The sequence below is a fragment of the Sciurus carolinensis genome, chromosome 7, assembly GCF_902686445.1.
Source record: "Sciurus carolinensis chromosome 7, mSciCar1.2, whole genome shotgun sequence".
Lineage (NCBI taxonomy): Eukaryota > Metazoa > Chordata > Mammalia > Rodentia > Sciuridae > Sciurus > Sciurus carolinensis.
This window is the reverse complement of record NC_062219.1, coordinates 47,768,083-47,795,516: the sequence shown is the minus strand read 5'-3', so window position 1 is coordinate 47,795,516 and position 27,434 is coordinate 47,768,083. Positions and strand designations below refer to the sequence as shown.

Below are 27,434 nucleotides of genomic sequence, written 5' to 3'. Positions count from 1 at the left end.
TCTTGAATTAGGTCTATTAAGAAATATAAAATTAATCTAGGTGAGAAATTTAAATTAAGTGTATATGCTTCTTTTTATTCATTTGGAAAGGTTAACAGTTGCTTTTTTTTTTTTTTTTTTTTTCTGAGGATTGAACCCAAGGGCACTCTACCACTCAGCTACATCCCCAGCCCTTTTTTTTTTTTTTTTTCATTTTGAGATAGAGTCTCAAAATCAGCTCAAGCTGATTTCTTGACTTGTGAGCAAGCCTCCTACCTTAACCTCCCTAGTAGCTGGGGTTACAGGTGTGCAGCACCATACTCAGCTGTTGCTTTTTAATAGTAATTTGTATTTTGATCACTAGATGGCACTAAGCACATATAGCTAAGAAAAAAATAACTGTAAACAGTTGTTTTCTGAATACAGAAGTGTATTCTATGAATATATTCATCATTACACACTATAAATATTTTGTCATCCGGCCTATAAAATTCCTTTTGATACAAAGTCTGTTTTTTGAGTGATTTTATTTCATGTATGACTCCCTCGGGTATAACAATTTCTGAGAGACCCAGCCTCTGAAATTACTTTGATAATCACCCACTCATCAAACTGTTTCAGCCATTTTATTTTATATTCTTCTTAAGTTGGCTCTTTCTTACTAGTGCCTTCTTTTTGCTGAAAAGCAAAATATATTTTAACTTTAGTAAGGGCCATTACATGGTTTCCAGGATATCAGGAGAGCCTAGAGAATTAAACACAAATGTACCTGTAGGACAGGATGCAAGGAGGGCACAAACTGGTTTTGTCCTTGGTCTTCTGATATTTGAATATTACTCTCATATTGTAACATATTCTCCCTTTTGTTAAGGTATTTTTGGGGTCTAGTTATGATATTCTTTCAATGTATTATTTTCTGAATCAAGATGTTTTAAGCTACAAATAGTTGATATAGTAGTCCAATGGTAGTTAGTCCAGTGGCTTCATCTGAGACCCTCTGTGTCATCAGAGCCCAGGTTACCATTCATCTTTCCACTCTGCCGTCCCTAGTATGTTGGACTTGTGCATTGTGTTGAAAATAACTGTTGCATTCTAGGTAGAACTTACAATTGTGGCAAGGTCCAATAATAGAAGAGGGACATTTCCCCCTGTATTGGTGATGCATCTTACTCCAGGGTTCCCCAGAAGAGTTCGCCTCCGCCCTCATTGGCGGTGCTTGGGTCCCCTTTACCTTCTCAAACAATTTGCTGGTGGGTGGAGGAAGTATAGAGACCCAGATCCTCCCTGGACACACACAAAGCCCTGAGGGGAGGAGGAAACCTCAAACAAATCTGAGCACTCCTAGCAAAGAAGAGGGGGAATGTACTTGGGCGGGCAGGCCACAGAATTATTTAGCATTTCTGCTTTTGTTTTTTGATTATTTATTGCACTTACGGACTCTTCTGTCCTGACATTCCTGAAATACAACCTTCATTTCCTTTATTTCAGTGCATCACACTGACAGGGTTGCCAGTGTAGTCCATGTGTAGTTATTACAGTCTATCATGCAGTACAAGTGCTTTCACCCATTCTTCTATGAATTCCTGTGTCCTTTTCCTAGCAGCTAAAGAAAGTAAGAACTTGGATTTACTTTCTCTCCTTATTATTACTATCATGCTCATGGAACAATATTTCTGAAATGCCATTGAATCTAGAAGCATCTCAACCAAATCTGAACTTGTCTGCTATGTGCACAGCTTTCAAGGCACTGGGTCAAGCACTAGGGATGGGTCTGACCATGACACCTGGAGATACTGCCACCATCTATGCACCTTTGGGCTTAACCTAAAACTGTAAACTTGTGAGAGACCCAGCAGGGCAGGGCAGAGCCAGCAGTCCCAGTTCAGTGACTCAAATCTTTTAGTATTTACCATCAGCTCTAGGCCTTCTAGCTTTCTCTGGCGTGTTTGGTCCTGGTTTTTCCATTTGACATTACAGCGCCTCTCAGAGGCTGTAAACTGGCTCACATTTGTGGTGGGCGTTCCATCAGAAAAAAACAAACAAAAAATCCTGCTGTGCCTCTGAGAAATCTAGCTCCCTGTATAGCTGCTTCACATGAAAGACGTGTTCCTAGTGCATTATAGTTGGTTCTTATCTCTCTTCAGAAAATACTTGTTGAATGATGGAAAGAATATATTAATCAATTGATATCCAAATACCAGTTTGAAATGTTGATGATATTTTCACTGTGTTATCTGTTTCAACAGTTTATTCTCATCTAATAGCCAACCAATATGATCAACTGACATTATCAACCATCTTTTATTTTATTTTTGATACTAGGGATTGAACTCAGGGGTGCTTAACCACTGAGTCACATCCCCAATCCTGTTTACTTTTTATTTTGAAATAGGATCTTGCTAAGTTGTTTAGGGCCTCAATACGTTGCTGAGGCTGGCTCTCAACCATCATTTTTGAAAGTAAAGAAAAAAAAAAACACTTTTAGAAAGTAGTTAGTATTGGCATAATTGCTAGAGCATTTGAATATAGTCTTTATTTTTTTAATTTTATAGATTTGAAAGAGTTTAGTTTGAGAATACACTTAGTCAAAATATTTCTTAAAAGAAATCTTGGTTTCTTTATATTTTTCAGAAAACTCTGGACTATATTTTCCAGAAATAAAAAGAGATCCAGGCAAATATTTACACAGTTGTCCTGAATCTGTAAGAAAATGGCTTCGACAGCTAAAGAATGCTGGAAAAATTCTTTTGTTAATTACCAGTTCTCACAGTGATTATTGTAGACTTCTCTGCGAATATATCCTTGGGTAAGTGATGAGTCATTCCATTTTCATTGTCTTATAAAATTGATAGAAAATTAGACCAGTGTCTTTTTAGAAGAACTAGACTATACCCGTATTATTATATTAAATATTAAATAATGCTGCGTGACAAGTGTAATTTTTTTTTTTCTCAGAACATATCTCAATATCTGTTGATAGAAACCCACCCCTGGTACATTTTAGCAAAGTAATGTCACTGGGGCCAGTATGCTTTATTAGCTAACCTATAGTCTGGGCTATAGAGTTTGGGGAAGGTGGATAGATTACATGTCCTTTGGTCTTCCTTGGATTCCATTTCTCAACTTTGGATGATTTTTGAGGGACACTGAGTTGTAGAATACACTCCTGACATTTTCCTGGAGTACAGCCCCTCTGTCTCCATTTCACTGTGGAACCGTGTACCATTCAGCACAGCCAGGGACAGAAGTGATACCCGTGAAAATCAAGGCAGTATAAATGCAATAGATTTTAAAATAAAACAGATGTGGGTTCAAGCCCTGCTCTGCAACTTACTGTGTGACCTGGGGCAGGATTTTGTAACCACTTTACATCTTAATTTTGTCATTTTTAAAATGGGACAATAATACCTCATAGGTGTGAGGAGATGTTTAAATATAAATAGGATGTTTAAATAGGTACAGGATAATTACTAAGCAGAATAGTTGGTAAAGTTTCAGTAATTGTTAATACTTAGTTTATGTCATTCTTGTAGAAAAGAACAGGAAATATCCATGATCAGAGCTTGATTCCACTGTGACCTGTTAGATTTCCCCTAAAGTCTCCTCAGATTTCAGCCTACAGAATTGCCGTGTGTGTGGAACAAGTTTTAGCCTCCAAGTTGACTTTGTGAACATTTTTTAGCCTCAGAATTTCCGGGTTCAGTGTGTTCTGTGGTATACTTATCTGAGAGTGGATCTTCTGCTTTCTGAAATTTACTTAGACTGAGATCCTTTAATGGAATTGAGGTTAAAGTCCTGGAGGCTTTGGAAGGTGCCTCTTGTGGAGACATTTGCTGCTCTGGCAGTGGAACTTGCTTCAGAATAAACAGTCAGGACTTTTAACTCCTTTTTCACTAGCACAGATAACCCAAATCTTCCTTCTCATCTTCATTTCTATTTATTACAGTTTGGGTTTATAAAAATATTCTGGAACATTGGGTAAATATTGTTCTCCAATGTGAGGAATATTCAGAGAGAAGGACTATTTTTTCTTTGCCATTCCAAATAATCCTTAATATAATACTAAATACAGATTTAAAGTTAGTGATTGTCATCTAAAAATTGCTGTATCATAAGCTTACACTGATTTTCAAAATAAAGTATCTTCATGGTTTGAGAATTCTCTGAGAAATGTCATTGGAATTGGTATAATGCTATTTTCTTTAGGACCCATATAGCAAACAAAATTATCTCAGTCCCCAAATTTGAAAATGTAGCTCCCATTTTCTAGCTCTTAGAACTATTGAATTCACTGTATGATATTACCAGGAGAAAGCTAGCTTCATGCCTAGCATCAATGTGCTACTGCTTTTTGGGGGGGAGGGAGGATATCCCAGGGATTGAACCCAGGAGTGCTTTACCACTGAGTGACATCCCCAGCCCTTTTTATTTTTTATTTTGAGATAGGATCTAAATTGCTTAGGCCCTCTCTAAATTGCAGCCTCCTGAGCCACTGGGATTTCAGGCATGCACCATTGCACCCAGCTGGTTCTTCTTGATTCCTTGTTTTTCTTTGTCCTTTCTTTGTTATGTTTATATTTTAAGGGATTGGCAAGAAGACTGGTACTCAATCACCTTCTATTTCCAGTGTAACATTTACCTCAAAATTTATTTTAAAAATTATAAAGCACATAAAAGTTGACCCAAAGATAAGAAATGATGCAGTGATAATAGATGAGCAGAGACTTCTATGGACCTTTTCTAATTCCTTAAAATAAACTAATGAAAACTTTTTTTTATTGTAGGAATGATTTTGAAGACCTTTTTGACATTGTGATTACGAATGCATTGAAACCCGGTTTCTTCTCCCATTCACCAAGTCAGAGACCTTTCCGCACACTCAGTAAGTTATGTTTTGTTCCTTTTCTCTCCTCTATACCTGCTGACTAACAACCACAGGCAGAATACTGTGTTAGATGCAATACCATGTCTTCTTTCCCCTCTTGAAGGAGAAGGTAATAAACCTGTATTTGTATTGAACTTTATCACTTTGTACCATAATCATTTGTTTACATGTTTATTTTCTCCCTGATTTTAAAAATCAGGGAGAAAGGTCAAGGACTTCACCTTAATTTTAGGGCCTAGTTAAATGTCTCAATAAATATTGGAGGGAATGAAGTACTTGCAGAGTCCCTGAATATCATAAAAACACAGTGCTCTCTCTGAGGAAAGGACAAGATCTTTAAGAAGGAGTAGTTAAAATTGTCACTCCTGTAGCCAGGCACAGGAGTGAGGCATGCCTGTAATCCCAGGGACTCCAGGAGGCTGAGGCAGGAGGATCTCAAGCTTAAGGCCAGCCTTAGTAACTTAGTGAGGCCCTAAGCAACTTAGTAAGACCTTGTCTCAAAATAAAAAGTAAAACACCTGGGAATGTGTTTCAGTGGTTAAGCATCCCTGAGTTCAATCCTAGGTGTCCCCCCCCAAAAAAAAAATTTTTTTCACACATGTAAAGAGGCTGATAAAGGAGATTGAATGAAAAGAACAAATAAAATTTGCAGGCGAAGAGGAATGATAACAGTAGAGGGAAATACTCGTGATAGGTGCTCTCTGAACACTTCTTAAATAAATATGTAAATGAATTAAAAGCAGAACCTGATCAGAGATAGAGGAGTTACATGCCTGGGGGAGTGAAAGACAGGAAGTTCAGTTGTGATGTCTGGTGTTTTTTGTAAAGGTAGATGTCAATTAAGCCCAGTATTATATTAAATTTGAAACTCATTCAGAAATTCCCTTAGGGTATGAACATCTAAATAAACCCTGGAATGGTTGGAAGTTGAAACACTGTAAATGTTTATAAAGACACACATATATAAATGTATATAAAGTCATTAGCAAATAAATTTATAGACCTGTGTAGAGATCTAGCTATTTAAAATTATATAAAAATGAAGACATATGTATAAAATGTGCAAAATACATAAAAGCACAAAGGTTTAATTTTTGTTCAGATACTTGGCATTAGATAAACAACCTAAGCTTCATTGGAATGATTTATAATATACGTTTCTCTTTACTTTCCCCTAGCTATATACTATATTGTTTTGAAATGAAACTTAAAATACTCCAAAGAAGTATTCACATGATCACGTAAACACAGTGTTTTTATTTAACAAGCCAGTACAATACTATTTACTTGGAACTCGTACTTCTGTGCTATCCCAAAGCCTGTTCAGTGCCAGCAGGTTGACAGTAGCTCAGTACTCTACTCAGTTGTGGCTCATGAACAGTGAAAACCAAGTTCCATGTAGCAAGGTCAAGCATGAAGGGACCTCAGTGAACCACATGTGCGCTGGAGCACATAAGCATGCCAGCAAGTGTGAGATTGTAGTTTGTGTTGTGAAGATAAAAATCACCTGATGAGGTTAATGGTTGAACAGGGAAGGTCTGTCCGAAAAGATCAGGTAAGGGAATTTTCAAGGTGAGTCCTGAGAGACAAGTAATGAGAGCAGAGGAAGGGGGTTTCTGGCTGTAGAACAAAGAAATGCACAGGCCTACAGGAGAATTGTTTTGTTGTATTCCAGTGACCAAGAGCCAGCATGTTATTTTGGCACATGAATATGGGGAAGAAGATGATGAAGTTAAGGAGGCAGGCAGCCTCAGAGGCTGTGGAAGGTGGTTTCAATTTTATTTTACAAGCAATCTGTAGCTACTCAATTTTTTGAGGCAGGAGAGTTATATAAGATGTCACTTTGGCTGCTTATGGGGAATCTGTTAGTTGCCAGGAAAGATGAGAAAGAGGAAGACCAAGTAATTGCAATGTCGTAGGTGAGAGATTTTGGTGGTTTAGTATGGGACAACAAAATTTATTTATTTTTACTTTTTAATTCCACTTTCTTCAAATGTAATTTATATTTTAGTAGTTTACTGACAAGGAAAATTTGCATATATTTATGGTATGCAACATGATGTTTTGACATATGTATATATTGTGAAATTGCCAAATCAAACTATTTAACAATATGTGTTAGCCCATATGCTTATCATTTTTTATGGTCAAAACACTTTAAATCTACTGTTAGTAATTTTCAAATATAAAATACATTGTTATTAACTAATGATGCACAATGGATATCTTGAAGTTTTTCCTCCCGTCTAACTGAAATTTTGTGTCTTTTGACCATGTCTTTCCAATCCTACCACTCCCCTGCCTCTGGTGACCACTGTTTTGCTGTTTCTATAAATTCAGCTTTTTTATATTCCTTATATGAGATTATATAGAGATTGTCTTCCTGTGCTTGGCTTATTCCACTTAACATAATGTCCTCCCAGTTCATCCATGTTTTCACATTAAAAAAAAAAACAAAAACAGGCGAAATAGTATTTCACTGTGTATACAGTTGACCCTCTACATGTTCAGATTTAACCAGTTGCAGATCAGAAATATTCAAAAACATTTCATCTGCACTGACAATGCAGATTTTTTTTGTCATTGCCTAAAATATACGGGATAACAACTATTCACATGGTATTTACACTTATTAGATAGAGGTGATTTAAAATATATGGGCAGATGCACATGGGTTATATGCAAATATGCCATTTTTATAGAAGGAACTACTGTGGGTGGTCCTGGGACCAATCCTCCATTAAACTGAGGGATGACTGTATGTACGACATCATCTTTATTTTTTAGTCCACAGAGAGACATTTAGGTTGATTTTATATCTTGACTGTTGTGAATAATGCTGTAATGAACATAGCAATGCAGATAGCTCTTTAGTATGTTGATTTCATATCCTTTGGATATATATTCAGTATTGGGGTTGCTGGATTATACGGTGGTCCTATATTTATTTATTTACTTATTTAAATTTTATTTTGATGGTGCTGGGGTTTGAACCCAGGGCTGCACATATGCTAAGCATATACTCTACCACTGAACATTACCCCCAGCCCAATTCTTATTTTTGGAGGTGCCTTTACAGTATTTTCCATAATGACTATACCGATTTTATTCCACCCAACAGTATGCAAGTTTTCCCTTTTTCCACATTCTGGCTAATACATGTTATTTTCCATCTCTTTTTTTTTTTTTTTTAATAAAATTCATTCTAACAGGAAGGAGGTAATACCTCATTGTGTTTTAATTTGTATTTCCAATGTTTAGTGATGTTGAACATTTTTTTATATTATACATGTTGTCTTATACTTTATACTTATACTTTATACTTATCTTTCTTCATAGAATTGTCTGTTTGAGTTCTTTGCCCAGTTTTTATTTTGTTATTTGTTTTCTATTGAATTGTTTCACTTCTTCGTATATTTTGAATATAATCCATTATCTGATACATGTTTTTATAAATATATTCTCCCATTCCCTACATTGTCTTTTTACTCTGTTGTCTCCTTTGCTGTGCAGAAGTGTTTTAGTATGATGTAATCTCTTTTGTCTATTTTTGCATTTGTTGCCTCTGATTTGGGTCATATTCACAAAATCTTATAAAAATCAAGTTTTTATAAGTAAGTTTTTAGTTTTGCTATTTCAGAGATGAAAAGTCTGGATTTTTGAGGTAGAACTCAAAATCCTGTTACCGTTCCCAATAATGACTGCTATAAAATGACAACAGGGACCTCAGAATATATGGGATCTCATGTTTTCTGTGTAGAGTTTAGAAAAGCCTATTTTGTTTTTTTCACATGTAAGAGTGACTAGAAGATATATTGCATTATTTTGAGCTTTAATTTTCTGAGCTTCCAATGTAAAATATTTAAATGAAAGATACAATGAAACATATAATTTAGATTTAACCCAAAATAGTTATTTCCCTTTTAGAGTGCAAAGAAGATTGCCAGAGCTATTGTTAGAGGATAATACATTTTTTTTAAAATCTCTAGTTCATTATGTTTGGTTGCAATGTGTATTTTGCTTATGATCTATGATTCTCTTCCCTTTCTCTTTAAATGTTCATTATTCCCAGCATTCGGTGTTTGGCTCTCCTCTCTTCTGTTGTTCTTTACCTCTCCACGGCTCAGATGGTTTTAACTATAATCTGTACACTAATGACTCCCGGTTCCTTAGCTCTCTACTTCACTTTTCCCTGACCTGCACATACTTACTTCTGTCCTCTGTATTCTCCACACCTCACTGCACAAGTCACAGGAAAGCTGAAGCACTTAAAACCATACACTGAATCCCCGTCCCTTCTCGACTTGTTCTTCTTTCCATATTCCCTAATCCCATTAATAACTTTTCCACCCACAGATCTTAACCACTTGTCTTCCAGCTCCTCTTTCCCCTTGACATGTCCCCTTTCTGTTCGCTCAGGTTTGTCACTGCTACTTTCCTAACACTGCCTTTATCATCTCCTGTATGAATTATACCATGTTTGGGTTATTAGTCCCAGCCTCCATCCTGCCTTGTACCCTGAAGACATCCTGCCTGGCAGTTGTTGTACAACTGAGTCTGCTCTACCCAGTGCTATAACCTCCATTGTGTGTAAATTAAATCATTCTTGCAAATGGTTAAAGTCAGAGGGATAGAAATCCAGGATGGTGGGCATGCCGGGAAGTAAGACACAGTGAGCCAATCACGGCGCTCAGAGTGTCCTTGGTGAGCTCCACATGTGTGATGTCAGTGGTTGTCATGGTGACCAGGGAAGAGTTGGTGGCCAGCAGGGTGAAGGCTCAGCTCCTCCACTAGCCACATCCCTGCTGGCCCTTAAGGTCAGGGCAAGGAGCCTTCTGTGCTAGAGCCACTGTACTATCTCTAGTCCCTTGATCTTAGCTGTCATTCACATGCCGACTCCCAGATCTATGCTTTGCTGACACCTCCTGTCTTGTTTCCTCCTACACAACAAAAAGCTTCACTCAGTATTCTGAAATCAAGCTTGATAATCTCCTTCCATCTGGAAACCAAATGCAGCCAGACATACTGGTCACTTTTGTGCCTTATCATACTCACTTAACCATCCATTAAACTTTCATCTTTATCCTTTCACATCTGGTATGCTGGGCATCAAGACCTGTTTAGTCTCCCTCTGAAATCTCTCCTCTCTGTCCTCCTTTTCCTTTCCACTAGGCCTTCGAACTCCTCCCCACCTCTCTTCAAATACCTTTCATTATCATGGACATGCTTTTGTCACTTGCTCTTTTGAATTTTTCAATATCTTTTATGGAATTCACTTATATTTGTTGGGCACAACGTATATTTAATCATATGCACACAGAATTTCTCATTTAACACATCCTAAAGCTGGTTGCTAAATTCTTTTCATCTTCCTCAGTGGTCTCTCACTACAGGCGTCCATTATTTCACCCCTGTTGGAATGATTGCCTATTATTAGTCTTCATTCAGCATGTGTTTGCTCCTGCTGTTCTCTCTCCTTGTTACTGAGATTTTAGAATATACATGAATCGCCTAGGGACCTTGTTAGAATGGAGATTCCAATTCAGTAGGTCCTGGGGAGAAGCCTTAAATTCCTCACTTGTAAACAGATTTTCTAGTAAAGCAGAGGCTACTGATCAGAAGATCACACTTGGAGGGACAAGGATAAATAATGGAATTCCTCCCTCCCCTCTAATTACTTCCTACCCCTGCCTGGAGGCAAGCACAGAGGACCTCCTTTCCGTACTTCCTTCCTCAGCAGTCATTTCCTCTTGTGTGTTTGTTAGTACCTTTCACTTAGCTATAAGGGGAAGCTATCTGGAGAATTTCCTCACTGGGATGTGAGCAGCTTTGCTTCACTCTTCCTTGACCTCCACAAGCCTATTTCTGTTCTCCATGTTCTCCACACCCCAGAGCACAAGTCTCATGAAACCTGATGTACTTATAACCATATAATGAATCCCCTTCCCTGCTTAGCATACTCTTCTTTCCATTGTCCCTAATTTCAAAATAAAATAAAGCAAAATCTATAGAATTATAGTTCCTCAAATGTTGGGACTCAGTAATCTCAACAGAAAAAAGGAAGAAAAAGAAAACCTAAAGCTCCCTTGAAGGGTAATTAATCCACAGGGCAACTTCATGGGTTCTGACAGAACCTCCACAGAGGAGTCTTTGGGGCTCTGAAAATTATTAATTCTAGTGGTAGAGAGCCAACCAATGCCAGCTGTCTGTCTCCAGCACAGTGCCAGTAACCTTAAAAGCCTGCTGAATGAAAGAGGCAGAATCTGTTAGTGTACTAGTTAAGAATGTATTCTTTAATCTGAATGTTTAATTATGGCTTATTTGTTGATTTGCCTGAATTTATAGCAAGTTTAGCATTTTGACAAAGCCACAGTTTCTAATCAAGTAGGCGTTGAATATAGCCCTGCCTACCTGGTTCCTATACCACCATTGACAGATTTTGGTAACTAAGTGATGTCTTAATATATATATCTAATTGAAGATTCTTGCCCTGCAAAGAAATCAGTGTCCCATTATAATAGGCCAAGAAATGAGCAAGGTAAATAATCTTATTGAAACAGAAGGAAAAGACTCTGAAGGAGCTCTCAGCTATTAGTATTTAAAAGAATTATGAACAAATAGGAAACCCCCAAACCCAAAAGATTAAAGGATAAGAATCTCACTTTCTATTTTATTAACTTTGCTCCAACTCACTGGTAAACTATTTTCTTTGGTAGTATCATTTTCCTGTTATAACCCTTATTCAAACAAGCATTTTATTTGAAAAATTTCTTACCACTCATGAGAAAAAAAAAAAAAACAGATAATGTACAGTTGGGAGAAAATTTCAAAGATTTTTTTAAATATCATGTGGCAGATGCTGTTCCATGTGCTTCATCTGTAGTAATTTATTTATACAACTTTCTATGGGGTAAGCATTGTAATTATCCCAGTTTTAAGACTAAGGAAACAAACTGTAGTCACCTTCTATCCCCTATGTCCTCCTTTATTTTTTCTATTATACTTATTATCATCTAACATTTTTAATAGTATTCTCATGGTACTTCTTGCAGGGCACATTTTTTTCTATGATATGAAAATATAAGGGCATATAACTACTTCCTTTAGACCTTGAAAAGAAATGTGATGCCTTATTTGAATAGTATGAAAATATTTGGGTTGATAAATATTGTGCTTGACACCTCTTGAGTTTGTTTCTCTAAACCATATAGCATCTATCTAAGTATTGTTGCTTTCGGCAGCCTGATTGGCTCTCTTCTGATGGAATTAATAATTTTCTGAGCCCCACAGAATCCTAGCTATGGAGGTTCTATCAGAACCCTTGAAGTCACCCTCATAGATTAATCACCCTTCAAGGTAGCTTTCAGTGAAGTATGTGGAAACAAGGAGGGGGAGATATTTTATAAAAGGGGTTTTTGCGTTGGCTTCTTTTTCTTTCTTTCTTTTTAGTTTTTGCCCCTATTTTTCTTGCTTCTTAAGATTACTGAGTCCCAACAGTTGAGAAATTGTAATCTGTAGAGTTTGTTTTTTAATAAGCAATGGAAAGATCCCTTTTCCATTGTCCTTGCTAAGGGGAAATATACATGTCAAATGTAAATCTGCCTTCAAAAAACTTTATGTAGGGCCAAGGGTGTAACTCAGAGGTAAAGCACTTACATGGCATTCATGAACCTCTGGGTTCAACACCCACAGCACCGTGTGTGTGTGTGTGTGTGTGTGTGTGTGTGTGTGTGTGTGTATGTGTGTGTGTCCGTCTGTAAATTATTCATTTTTCAAACCTTTATTATTTTACACAGTACAATAAGACATTCTGCCCTAAACAAAGACAGTTATGAGAAGTTTTCACTTTTGGGGGTGTTTCTCTAAGGAATGTGCTGAATCTTCTTAGACTGTTAATGTTACGCTAATACGTGGTTTGGTTTTCAATCTGATCTTTAGAGAGTAGTAAAATTTTCATTGCGCAGAAAAATTTAAAAATGTGTGCTGGAATGGCAACAAATAGGCATAAATAAATATTTCCTGACCATAAACAGCCAGTTGTTATAATGTAGCTCTAATTATCTATAAGTTAGAATGCCTTGTTCAAAACACCTCAGGTTAGATAGAAATTCACCTCAGATATTGATATATTTGACTCATCTTTGTTGTAGGATTAATAAAGTACATTCCATTGCAACTGTAAACATTTAGTTTGTAAATCTTAAATTCTCCAATACCATATTCAAAGTAGTTTGTATTGTAAACCAACCAGAGATTTGGAAACTAGATTTTACTAAAGGTAAAATACTGCCAGAGATTATTTTTAATCACTGACTTACCTAGCTTTACCCCCCTTCTTAAAAGACCCTTTTTTTCCTCCTACTCTAGAGCTGATTTGCAGCAAAGTTAATGAAGCTTAAACTTTAGGACCCCTTATTTGTCCCTACTAGGTCCAAACAGGGAACCATGGCAATTTTGTATTATTGATTTTGTATTCATCCTCTTAAAGAGGGCTCTTCTAATTACATAAGCTTCTGGCCTCATAAAACCACCTCTGTGTGCAACATACATCTATATCTCATTACCATCCTTTTGAAAGGCATAGCAGAGAGGACCAAAACAGTTAAACCAAAACAAAACCAAAAAGCCTTTTGAAATCTGAAATCATAACATTAATGGTGGGAGAGCTTTTTTTCCCCCCATAGTTTCCAAGATTATACCAGTAACTACCAAAGTCTCTCTTGGAAGATCATCCTTTTCCTAAAACCTTACTTAATCTTCCTTCATCATTCTGTTGGTGGGTGAATTATCACCAGAGGCTTTCAGCCTGTGTACAAGGCATATAAGAGCTGGTAAGATCCAAAATAGTGAAGATGTTTTCTTCTTTCACTATCCCTGCTTTACCTGGTCTGGGGAACAAGTAATTTTGCTGAGAGGGGACAGCCTAGAATTATCCGCAGATTTGTGCTTTGGCGTCAGAGAACCCCTTTGCCACTCCTTTCTCCTCCCCAGGCTAAACTAGGGTAAAGCAATTGAGGCACCTAGTTTAAACCTAGATTGAATAGACCACAATAAAAATATATTTCCCCACACCCAATTCCAAAAAAACGTTTCCATTACGTTTTTTGCTTCATAAACTGTTTTTGCAAAAGCAGCGGCATAATATCAAGCAGAAATCTATCTCATCATGGAATAAATCACTTACCAGCTTTGAAATCTTTGGTGAAATAACTTCCATGAGTCTTATTTTCCTCCAACTCAGAGGATCACAGTGAGGATGAATAATATGTATAGATATATATCTCCATGAAGTGCTTGTGCTAGGTACTCACTACATGCAAACTTGCTTCCCCACGTGGTTCCTTGTTACATGTGACCTAGAGCCATGCCCTGAGTGCAGCCTGCCCAACTGGATACTCTCACTTGATTAAAAAGTATATGATGGACAAACTGTATTTCCAGAGAATGATGAGGAACAGGAGGTGTTGCCATCTCTGGATAAACCTGGCTGGTACTCCCAAGGGAATGCTGTACACCTTTATGAACTTCTGAAGAAAATGACTGGCAAACCTGAACCCAAGGTATTTTCTAATTTAGAATCCTTAACGTCCACTTGCAGATAAAAAAGAATCATAAACTAAAACCACAGTAGTAAATGCATTCCGGTTAATTATCTGTGGTGGAATCAACTGCCTCTGCCAACTGCCACAGCTCTCTTTTTACCTCTTCGGATAAAATCAGCCTTTCCTTTGCTGATGTAGACCTAGTCTTTATCCAAGACAGAGAAGAGCAAGGTTTCCAGGCAGATATCCACAGAACTAGGAAGTACATGGGATTCATATGTGGAATGCCTGAGGAATAATAATCCTGACAACAAAAAATGATTTTGTATGTCAAACAAACAAGAACTGTAGTTATGCTACAGATTAGCTACAGATTAGACCCAGTGCCTTTGACATCTGATCACATTGCTGATGTTGGACATTGGTGTATTTTTCACAACAGAGTACTTTTTTCTAAAAAATATTTACCAGTAGCTCTGTGAGCAGAAGAGATCATTGGGTCACTGAGCACTGCCCCATTGGCTACCACATTGCTGCAGCCCCCAAGGACTCCTGAGGAGTGCAGTGGGCAGAGGATCTTGACTTGGGAGGTTCTGGGTCTTATACCTCAACCTCATTTTCCTATCTGCAGATTGAAAGGTATGGACTAGATCTGTGGGGCTTTTGCTTTATGTCTGTGGAGATTTCTGGATTTCACAAGTCCAGCAACACTCTCAGGGGTTCTTCTTCAGCAGATTTGGGGTGGGTCCCAGAAACTCTTTTGAGTGGTTGTGATGTGCACCCTTCTTAATCTGTAACCCACTATGACAAGTTGTCCCTAATATCTCACCAGCTCTTCAGTTGTAAGGGCAGGTTTAAATGTAAACACACAGGTTCACTCCTTCTTTAGGAGAATGGAATAAAATTGTTCGTCTCAGCTTCTACCTTTCTTCTATCTGCATAACTTCTTAACACTAACCTGACACTCTGTGAATCAAATGGGACAAGTCAGTGGTCACCTGTCAGGTTATTCAAAGAAGTGTAAGATGCTTTGCCCCTCTTCTGCCTTCCATGAAATGATCACCACCATCACAATCCCCATGCCTCAAACAGAATTTGCTGTCTTACAGGTTGTTTACTTTGGTGACAGCATGCATTCAGATGTTTTCCCAGCCCGTCACTATAGTAACTGGGAGACAGTCCTCATCCTAGAAGAGCTCCAAGGAGAGGATGGCTGGAAGCCTGAGGAGTCAGAGCCTCTGGAGAAGAGAGGAAAATATGAGGTGAGCAAACCTTTCACTCTTCTTGAAAGCAGAAATTTTGTTTGAAAGCTAAAGTATCTTCATACTACTTGACTTCAGTTTTCCTGGTCTGAATGCCCTCATGCTTCTGTACTTTATTTTTAAAGCAGTTTATTAATAGGCTTGTCCTTAGCAGATCTTTCAGGCAAATTTAGTTGTATTATCTGCTTTGTGGAAAATTTGACATGTCTTTCTACTTGTATTTAAAGATGGATGAAACAATTGTGTGGTTTTTGTTTTGTTATTGTTGTTACAAACATCTTTTGACACAAAACTAAAAGTCAGGCTGCTTTAATACCTCTATATAAGTCCAGGTCTGTTCTCTGCACAGTACACTTCCATGGAGAAGACCAGAGCAGCTCTTCAAAACAGGCAGTAAGCACTGCACCTCATGAGAGTTCAGATTCTTTCCTGCTTCCCTGTGGAGGGGACAGAATACAAACACCTTGCTGACCACTGCAGCAGGAGGGAAATAGTCCATAAAAATGGATCAAAAGAAAGCACTGTGTGAGTTCTCTATATTTTGTGATTGTTAAGAAAAGTGTAGTTTAATATTTCAAAACAAATGTCAAGCACAGAATACATATAAGATGCTGTCTTTTGACAAGTCTGATGCAAAAGGATTTAATTCTGTTTTTACTTACTGTTCTCAGCCTAAGTGAACTTTGAAAAATATAATTAAAAATCAAATTAATCAAATCATTTCAAAATTGATCCTGGGACCAAGACATTTACATGTACTACATCCTGCAAAGATTAGCATTTTATTTCACTTCAGGTTTGAATTCAATTTCTCAGATATTTGTAGTTATTTCCATTCTATATAAGACCATCTAGAATTTGAGGATCACTTTCACCTTCCTTCATTTGTGACAGGAAGCTTAAGATAAGGACAGGGAACATCTCAAATGAAATTTTACAGATTTTTGCACAAAACTTTTTCTAAAATCGTGGTACATCAGTTGATTATCTACTCCACTCTTTTTAGAGCAAATTAAAAAAAGCAAAAATGACAAATAAGCAAAAATGGTACATTTTAATGATTAAAGTAAGCCCAGCTAAAGAAAATAAGGAATAATTTATTTTAGTTTAAAAATTAAAAACAATAAGTCAAATCTGCTCAACATTATAATTACTTGGATAGTATTAACTCCATATAACTAGCCTCCTGTGTTAACGGAAGAGGAGCTCTCTTCTTCAACTTTCTTCATTACTATTCTTATTTATTTCTTCATTTTAACTAAAAATAAGTAATGGGGTTGAACCCGGAGGTGCTTAACCACTGAGTTACATCCCTAGCCTTTTAATTTTTTTTTTTTTTTTTTTTGAGACTGAAGGTGCTAAATTGCTTAGACTTTGCTAAGTTGTGATCCTCCTACCTCAGCCTCCCAAGTCGCTGGGATTGCAGTTGTGCACCACTGTCTGGTAAAATTAATGAGGAAAATATTTAACAAGCAACAGAAAGAAGGGATCATCATGTAATTAGAGAAATTAAAGAAAGGAAAAAGTCATACTTAATGGAGACACATGCCCTTTAAGTTTCTTTAAAGATACCATTTATCAGTTATACTGTATAACAGAGAACTGGCCAATACCATAAGGAAAGAAAAAGAAACATGGAGTAAGATTAAAATCATCAGTATTTTAGGGTTCTGTGATCCTTAGCATAGAAAAAATCAGCAAACTATTAAAATTAATGAGTGAGTTCTATCAGAATGCTAGATCCAAATTGGCATTCAAAAATTAATAGTTGTACTCTTTACCGGCAGGAATCACTTACAAAATGTAGTAAGAAACAGATCAATTACAAAAGCAACAAAAAATAAATCACTGTCTCGGAATTAACCTACTAAATACATAAGACCTTAAATGGTGTAAATTTTAAGCCTCTATTAAAAGTTTTGATTACAGACCTAAATAAGTGGAAAGATATATTCAGAAAAGCATGATGTAAGATTTTATAGCTATCTGTTTTCCTCACATTTATTTATAAAATTAATGTAATGTTATACTAAATCCCAGGAGGATTTTAAATGGATCTTCACAAACTAATTTTGCAGTTAGAAGACTTAAGACCCATAAATGACTCAGACAACTTTGTAAAAAAAAAAAAAAAAAAGAATTTCACTCCCTCAGATGCTAACCATACTAGAAAACCAGAGTGTTTGGTATTTTTTGTTTTGTTTTAAATCTAGTACTGGTGGAGGAAAGTAGCTCAGGAAGCAGAGAGAGAGCTCAACCTACCGAGAACAAAATTTAAAAACATAGGCACACCCCCAGTGACCACCTCCTCCCGTCATACCCTACCAGCCTCTAGAGTTACTACCAAGTTAATGCACTGATTAGAGTAAACCTCTTACAACCCAATCATTTCATCTCTAAACTTTCCTGCATTGTCACATACATGACCCTTTTGGGGGAAAACTCATATTGAAACCATAATAGGAAAGCATCCCTATCCAAAATATGGAAACGCTCCAAAAATATGAAACTTTGAATGCCAATGTAACACTCAAAAATTTTTGAATTTTCAGATGTGGGATGTGTAAGTAATAAAGTCTGTGACAGTATTTCAAAACTGGAAATGCTTCTGATCCCATGCATTTCAGATAAGGAATATGTAACTTGTATATCAAAATTTCAGTAAATAGAGAAAAAGAACCAGACACAGGCTCATATAAAAATGGGTATGACAGAACATTATCCATCAGCAGAAAAGGATGAACAATTCAGTAAATAGCATTAAATAAGTGGTCTCATTATATGGAGAAAAATAAGATGATCCCTTTTTACATCCTATATATAAAAATAAATTCTGAAGAAATTATAGACCTGAACATAAGAAATAAATCTATAAAATTAATTGAAGATAATTTTGAAAGTATTTTTTACATCCTTGTGGGAAAAGTTTTTTTCAATTTTGTTCACAATACCTAGGTTACTGTTAACCTTTGGGCCTAATTCAGGGAAAAGAATCTTGTAATATCTATTTACATTGAACCTTATAAAATTGCTATTTTTATATGTCAAAACAGGTTAACGTCTACACCTTATTATGATTCAACCTAAAAAAACTAATAATGGGTTGATATCTCACATGTAAGAAATCAGATACTTAATATGAAATAGGACAAAAGGTATCAGGCATTTGACTGAGAGGGAGAGTTTGTATATAAAAGGAGACAGACACCCTCACTAGTAATTCATTACTAGTTATACCTAATGAACAATTGAAACAATGGTGAGATACCAGTGTAAAGCTATCAGATAGATAAAACTGAATTTCTATTTTCACATTGATTTACTACTATAATAAAATAATCTGAGACATTTCTGTGAGCTAATTTAGAAAAACATAATATAGGCCAATATTGTTCTCTGAAGTTTCACTCCATTACATTTGATGACTGTACTAAAATCAAAATAATTTTTATTTATTTTGGTGAATAACTTTTTGGCTTTTCAGTTAGAAATGAATGTTGTTTTATTTAGAATTATTCCTGGAGGAAAACATCACCCTTTGGAAATTGCTAAATGAAAATTATATCCATGATTAAGGACTATGGTTAGCCTTGGGGAAAAAAAGACATATTTCTCACTTAGTACTGCCAGTACTATATTTTAAAAAGATAGCAATTTGAAACTTTTGATTCATTTATTGTCTTCATGTTCCAGGTACATTGAAAGCAATAAATAATAATCCTGTCCTCATTCCCTTCTTAAAAAAATCAGTACCAAATAAAATATCCAAAATGTTTTAACTACCCTTTAGATACAATAATAATTGAATTAGAGATTTATTTTAATTGTAGAGAAAATATTCTTTCTAGATTGCTCTGTTTGGGGTAGTTTTAATACTATAATTAATTGATCATTTAAAAAGACCATTCCAGTTGAAATAAAGGATACTTCATTTCAAAATGTAATAAGCACCCAAAGCCTTTTTATAGATTCCTATAGGACTTTTCTCTCAATTTACTTAGAAACAAAATTATGTGATTAATTTAGCGTAGTTTTCCTTTCTAATCACATTTATTATTCCATTCTCTTCTTTCAGGGACCAAAGACAAAACTTCTAAATACTTTATCTAAAAAATGGGGCTCCTTTTTTATTGATTCAATATCAGGACGGGAAAATACAGAGAACTCCTTGGTATACACGTGGTCTTCTAAGAGAATCAGTACTTACAGCACTATTGCAATTCCAAGTATTGAAGCAATCGCAGGTAAGTGGGGAATACCTTTAGAAACAGGTAAGCTTTACCTGTTATTGGATAGTGATGACTTCAACTACTAGAGTCCTTATCTTTTTTAAAAGAAGGAAATCTTCCCACGATGTTGACTTATTTTTCTTGGGAATTATCTTCTAACTATGGAAACCTGAGTAATTAGGACCAGCCCTCTGCTTCAGCCAACTACATAGAAACTGGACTTTTTTTTTTTTTTTTTTTTTTTTTAAGTTGGCTAGGAGGAATAGATTAAAGGTAGAAATTTCTAGGACAGGACATTTAGGAGGCTGAGGAGAGGAAGGCCTGGTGAACTCCCTTAATCTCTGTTGAAACACTGATAAGTTTTATCGGATGAATACAGAAGTAGTTTATATTTTCAAAGGGTCTAAAAGCTCATCTTCAAATCAGCCAACTATCAAAATGACAGCTTGTTAATGCCCCTAATCACTTACAAATGTAGATTCTCTTTTGCAAAAGATAATATTATTCTAGGACTCAAATTTTTATTTCTACGGACAGTTTATATAATGTTCAGTACTTAATGAAAAACAGCCAGGCACACAAAGATAGAGGACCACAGTAACGGAAATGACCATGGGTACCTCAGTCAACTACAGAAAAGATTGAAAAATTTACTAGAAATGTAAAAACTATAAAAAGATAGAAAATTCTAGAATTTAAATATTAAAATATAAAAATTAAGGACTTATTGGGTGAATTTATCAGCAGATTAGACACAGTTGAAAGTGAATTAGTGTACTATAATATAGGTCAAAAGAAAATACGCAGAACGAAGCACTAAGAGAAGAACATGGAAGATAAAAGAGAGGTTAAAAGAAGCAGGAAAGATACAGTAAGAAGGAATAAAGATTTCTGTGATTGGAGTCCCATTGTATTAATATGGAAAATATATCTATTTAGGAAAAAATCCATTATTAACTTCTCAGTTCTCAGAAAAATGTGCAGTAACTGAAAGTCTGAGGTATTCACCAGAGCCCCCTCCTCTTTCATATCAGAACTTAATTTTACAAGCAACTGCTCACAAACCCACCCTGCACCAGAGGTGTATGTGCTTTGTAGATTCTTTGTAAATTTCCTTCAGAATTTGGCAAAGGATTTGAGAAAACCAGTGGAGTCCAGTTCTCTGCCCCTTCCTTTCACTGGATTTTTCTGCCCCCCTCTATTTTTGCCTCTCTGGCCCTTCAAGACTGTCAAAAGCTCTACAAGGTTTTCTGTTGCCAGAAACTGCACCTGCCACCAGCCAGAATTGAAGTGCCTAAGGTCTGTGGCAGAATGTGGGCTTGCCTTTCTGCTTATTATTCCTCTCCTGGGAACTGCGTGTCCTCAAGTTCTGATTGCCTCTTCAGCGCTCCACTGACTTTCCACTGATGTTTATAGTTTGTCCAGCTTTTCCAGTTGTTTCTGCCCAAGTGCGAAATGGAAGTCTAAGTAGTTTTTAAACTCCAGATTCTTAAACTGAGATTGATAATACCAGACTGCATTTCCTCCCTCTCAGGATGAGTGTGAAAGAAAGTATGGCAAGATACTTAACTGAATTACTGGTGGGATTATGAAGATGACCCTAAGATATATAGGACCTTCTAAAGACCATCCCTGTGTCACTATATGTATCCAATACATATAGTATATCCCAGTCTTAAATAATAGCGTCTCATTGTTTTTTAAAGAATGGTTTGGTTTTTTCTTATTCCATGCCTACACATAAAATTAAACAATGATAACCTAAATATAATTCTCCCTTTTACAAAAAGATTCCTGTTAAAGAAATGAACCGTGTAACTTTGAGGAGGGCCTAACCCAGAATTAAACTATATTTTCAATCTTTATAGTTTATTTTCTGTTAAAATGATTTCGATCAAAATTTTATTGAAAAAGTATGATAATGGAAGCCATTGGATTGTTGTAAAGTACCTAAATAAAAAACTCTCAAGAGGATGTGGTTATAAATGGAAAACCAAAGAAAAGTACATTTCTATTATTCTAGAATTTAAATATTTCCCCAAAGAATTGGAAAATGACCACCTCTCCTTAACCATACCTCAGAGTATTTCTCATTTTCATACTCCAAAACCGTTCTTCCCTGCTCCATAGAAGAAAACTGAGCAGGGCCTTTGTCTTCTGTTCAACTTTTTCAGGAAGAAATATTAAGGAGGACTTGGCAATAGTCAATCAAAAGTAAACCGGTGTCCCTTTTTTTTTTTTTTTTTTTTTTTTTAGGGAAAGGGTGAGAGATGTTATGTCATATTCAGTTGTTTATTTTGATATTCAAGACACTTCTCAAAAAGCAAAGAATTCGTCAAAGTTGGCGTTCTTTGCTGTGATCACATTCTCATGAAGAAATTGTTTCTCATAACTTGACCATTATTTAGGAACAGATTCAGTATCACTGAATATTACTGCATAATTTGCCTTCAACTAAAAAAGATGGCTAGAAGAAAAATAATGTGATACTCATGGCTTTAAACATATTAAAGATAGACCCTTTATATAAATGTTATCCTGATAATCTCTTTTTTAAAAAGTCCAAGAATTATTCTCTCTCTGTGTTATTTAATATTGAACTTAATGTGTAAGAACATTTACATCATTTAATTGTTACCTAAGTTTGAATAATATACTTGATTTTGTAGTGTATTTTTTTACAGAGTTTTAACAGAACACTGTTGTGGTAAGCAAGAATTTGGTTCTTTGCTTTCAAAACCAAATAGCACCCAACAATGACTTCCCTGTAAGAGACACAAATGTTTTCTTCTTGCTGAATCCATCTTCATGAATCCCTGGTCTAGAAATACTTGTTTTAACAAAATAGTTAATCTGACAGAGTTTGTCTATCCCATGCCCTCAGTTCTTAACAATAACAAACTGGGAGACAGTAAAGTTCTTTGTTTTGAGTGAGATGGGAGATGAAAAGTAAACCTCATACTCCTCTTTCTTTGCCTCTTAAAACTGATATCTAGGGAGTTGTGGCTCAGTGGTAGCGCGCCTGCCTGGCATATGTGAGGCCCTGGGTTCAATCTTCAGCATCACATATAAATTTAAAAATAAAACGAAAGATCCATTGACAACTAAAAAATATTTTTAAAAAAACTGATATCTTTAGACTTGGCTATCTCATTCACATTTAAATCCTCAGAAGCCATTTTTACAACTGTTACAACAATTTTGTACTTAGCCAGATACGTTACAGTGGTGATTGGTTTATAAGCATTTTCATAAGGTAATCGTTTTTAATCTATCGTAATTCTACCTATAATTCAGGTAAGTATCTTGTCATATGTTCTTTCACATTCATCCTGTGAGGGAGGAAATGCAGTCTGGTATTATCATCTCCAACTTAAGAATCTGAAGTTAAAAAATTACTTTAGACTTTCATTTTTCACTGGGGCTAAAACAACTAGAAAAGCTGAACAAAACATGAGCTTCAGAGTAAAGTCAGTGGAGTGCTGAAGAGGCAACCAGCACTTGAGGACACACAATTCCTGGGAAAGAAAGTATTTCTTATACTTTAGGAAATATGTAAGAAATGAGGAAAAAAAGGAGATGGTTGGCTCAATTCTTGGCCTGTATCATTTGGTAGTTCATCAGAAATTCAGAACCTCAGAGGTACAATTTTAGAAACTCAGATTCATTGATTTACTTTTCAATACGATTTCATTTCTTTTCTATTTGTTTATTTATTTATTTATTTATTTTTATTTTATTTTATTTTATTTGAACCAGGGATTTAATCCAGGGGTGTTTTACTACTGAGCCACATTCCTAGCCTTTTTTTTTTTTTTTTTTTTTTGAGAAAGGTCTTGCTAAGTTCCTTAGGGCTTCAATAAGTTGCTCACTTATTCAGATGAGCATTCCTATTTATTGTGTAGAGTACTGAAATTGAACTCACTAGTGAGATCAAACTCACGATCCTTCTGCCTCAGCCTCCCAGGCTGCTGATATTACAGGCCTGCATAACTGCACCTGGCTCAGTGCAATTTTAAATGCATGATTCAAACTATAATCTTGCTAGGGCTGGGGATGTAGGCCAGTGATACAGCACTTGCCTAGGATGTACAAGGTCCCAAGTTCAATCTTTAGCACCACCAAACAAAAATACCTCCAGCTAACAGAACAGTGAGAACTAATGCTGAATATTTTTCTCTTTACAGTAATCCTAGCTCTCTTTAGCATTGGAAAGGCAGGTGTTTGTTCTTTTTCTCTAGCACTAGTTTTCATTTCATAGAATAACTGAGTTTTGACGATTTTCACTAAAATAAAGTATAATTTGAACATATTTGGTACTTTGGTACTACGAAATGATTTTTCACTTCTAAAATTTCTGAACTAAGGATTACTGTCATATATTTCCCCTCACCACCCTTGGTACGAGGGGTTGAACCCAGGGGCACTTCACCACTGAGCCACATTCTCAGCACTTATTATATTTTATTTAGAGACAGGGTCTCACCAAGTTGCTTAGGGCCTCCATAAGTTGCTGAGGCTGGCTCTGAGTTCATGATCCTCCTGCTTCAGCTTCCTGAACTGCTGGGATTATAGGCAGGGCGCCCCCTTACAAGGCTACTGTCATATATTTACATGTGGAATGAGTATCATAACATGACATATACTGTTATGTATATGCTTCATTTGAAATATTTCTGGTTAATGCTCCCTTGGAGAAATTGGCAGGGGGTTAGTATCTGAAGATTATTTTAAAATTTGAGAGACATATGTAAGGATATCACATTTTCAATATTCGAGTATGTATTGTATGGTGTCAATCTTAATTCTGCTCCAAGTCCTGAGTATGTGTAATGCTTATCACATGGAGAAAGTTTTCATATTATGCCTATTGGAATTCTTATTTTGCTAAACATTCAAAGATTATTCTTAGTAATCCTCTTACTACTACTTGAGGCTGTGAGGATTATTAGTTCCCATTTACCAATTATGAGATTGGCTGAGTAGGACCTGGGAGATTTAAATTTGTTTTTTTAAATTCAGATGAGCGTTCCTACTTATTGTGTAGAGTACTAAAAGTGAACTCACTAGTTAGAGCTCTGAGAATGATTTACAGAATTGCTAAATGTGATTTGACTTAAATATTATTGTAAAGTTTATAAGGAAAGACATTTACACTCTTCAACCTAGGTAACACCTGTCCAGGTAAAAGAAACATTAAAATTATGAAACTCTAAAAAAAATAAAACTGAATTATCTCTTTTTTATTTATTTGTATTTAAGTGTTTGGAGACCTGCAGAATAATCAAATTGTTTTTTGTCACCCCCCCTCCTCCTTAGAATTACCTCTGGACTACAAATTTACAAGATTCTCTTCAAACAGTTCAAAAACAGCTGGCTACTATCCTTTGGTGCATTATACCAATGGTCTTATTGAATAATGAGATATGGACAACAAAATAAATTATCTCTACTAAAAAATGAAGAACCACATAAGCAGCAAATGTACTGTAAAAAATACTAATTTTCAAAGAAATACTGTAAAATGCTTTATAGGAACAAGTTTTTAATGAAAATTCACCAAGAAATTGGAATTTGTCCATAGGTCTGCTTTTTATATAAATCATTTTGATGCTTAATAACTCTTGGAATATTAAAATCCCAGTATCCTAGAACTAAAAAGAACATTCTTGGTATTTTCAATACCAGCAACTTTGAAATTATAATGCAACTTCGGAGACTTACATAATTTGTACATATGATTAGTCTGGTGGTTCTCAAAGTGTGCATCCACAGACAAATAGCATAGCATCACCTAGAACTCGATAATGCTGGTTAGAAGGCCCCACCCCAAAACCTACTGAATCAGAAACTGTGGGAAGAGAGCCCACCAATGTGTGTTTTAACAAGACTTCCAGGTGATTCTGATGCACACAACAGTTTGAGAACCAATTGCCATATACTCCATAATTTTGTCTGGGTGAATATGCTGATTATTGATATTGTTTATAATGTCTTTAACAGAAAGTACAGCCAGAACTGGAAATAGCTAATCTATATCAGTTCTCTCAATTTAGAGCCATCAACATTGAGCCCCAGTGACGTTAATTGATTTTCCCAAACTGTTAGGTTTGGTACTATTCCTGTTTTCCAAAATAAGAAAATAGACACATGATTTCTTCTGAGATCATACAGCCATCATGGGACAGAGATGGTAACTAGAAGCCAATCTCAACCTTCATTGTTACCCACTGTTTTCCCCCTAATGTTAGGGACTGTATTAATTCATTGTCAGTAACTTTAAGACATGCCTTCTCAATAGAATTTAAAATTGATTCTCAGGGTGAAAAACCATCTTCAGTAACACAATGGATTCTGGACTTTCAAAATTCAAAAATACCAAGAAAATTCTTCTTCCTTGGTATTAAATTTTCTTATTAGGGAGAGAGCAGTATATAGTTATTAAATTTGAGTTAATTTTTTTTCTTGGGAGAGTTATGAAAAAAATGTTGAGGAAAACCATTTTAAGGGTTTCACAGATTTATTACAATCCAGGATGTTATATTCTATGTGCTGTGCATAGTCATATTAACAGCTATTTGTTACAAGACATTTGGAACCAGATAATGTTTACAGTAAATTCCTAACTTTTTGTGCTATAACTTCACTATCTATCATGAACAGGATCAGAAAACAATACTGGTCATTATTGTACCAGAGAATTTAGCATAAACACATGCAGTGAAAAGATAAATATTTTGTTAAAATTTGTAAATGTTTGAGAAATCTCAAATACACTGTGGGAATGATTATCTCAGGGTAAGAAAAGGTTATTGATTTTTCTTCCTCAAAGTCAGTTGCTTTGTTAGATATCTACCAATAAGTATATGGTGATGTATTTGAAATTGTTATCCCAGAATGTCACTGAAATATTACAGTGTGCATATACAATCAAACTTAGGGCTAAACGAAAGATGCTAATTCATGTATGCTATAGAGATCTGATTTTTATAAATAAAGCTATTTTTCCTTATGCATGTTTGTTCTATAAATGGCAAAGAATACATCTTTAAATGCTTATGAACTTCTATTAATAAGAAAAGTGAGAGCCCCCCCCAACAACAAAAAAATTAAATTAACTACTTTTCTTGGCCACTGAGAAGTGGTAGGGGTAGGAGGGGAGATCTTAAGTCAGAAACTCTGCATGTTTTGTCACTATCCATCTAAAATCCTGAACAAGTTATCACCTAATTTGATTGGTTTTTTTTTCATCTTTTAAAAAGATAAAATTAGAATTTATTTCTAAGTTTCCTTCTACCTTTTTAACAGATCAGTGATGACTCTAATGGACGTTTGTAATTAGACTGTTGTATTAGGCTTTTTACATTTTTCCTTCATTGTTATAAAAAGTGCCAGTATTTCTAATTGAGTATGAACAGTAAATATCATCTAGAAGTGACATCATAAAAAGTAAAAAGAATATTGGAGAAGGTTTTTTTTTTTTTTTTGGTGCTGGGTATGGACTGAGCTATCTCCCCAGCCCTGGAAAAGTTTTTTA

At 35.6% G+C, this 27,434-nt stretch overlaps 1 protein-coding gene across 2 annotated transcripts in view; it reads left to right on the top strand.

The window, feature by feature from the left end:
• The window catches only part of Nt5dc1 (5'-nucleotidase domain containing 1), a 132,484-nt gene extending 105,573 nt beyond the window's left edge, over window positions 1-26,911 (top strand). For both annotated transcript variants that reach the window (XM_047559301.1, XM_047559300.1), the window contains exons 7-12: window positions 2,611-2,785; window positions 4,764-4,861; window positions 14,306-14,424; window positions 15,516-15,668; window positions 19,744-19,912; window positions 25,217-26,911. In XM_047559301.1, the coding sequence (XP_047415257.1) occupies window positions 2,611-2,785; window positions 4,764-4,861; window positions 14,306-14,424; window positions 15,516-15,668; window positions 19,744-19,912; window positions 25,217-25,317 (815 nt within the window). In that variant the 3' untranslated portion in view covers window positions 25,318-26,911. The remainder of the gene's footprint in view (window positions 1-2,610; window positions 2,786-4,763; window positions 4,862-14,305; window positions 14,425-15,515; window positions 15,669-19,743; window positions 19,913-25,216) is intronic.
• Window positions 26,912-27,434: the final 523 nt, after the last annotated feature.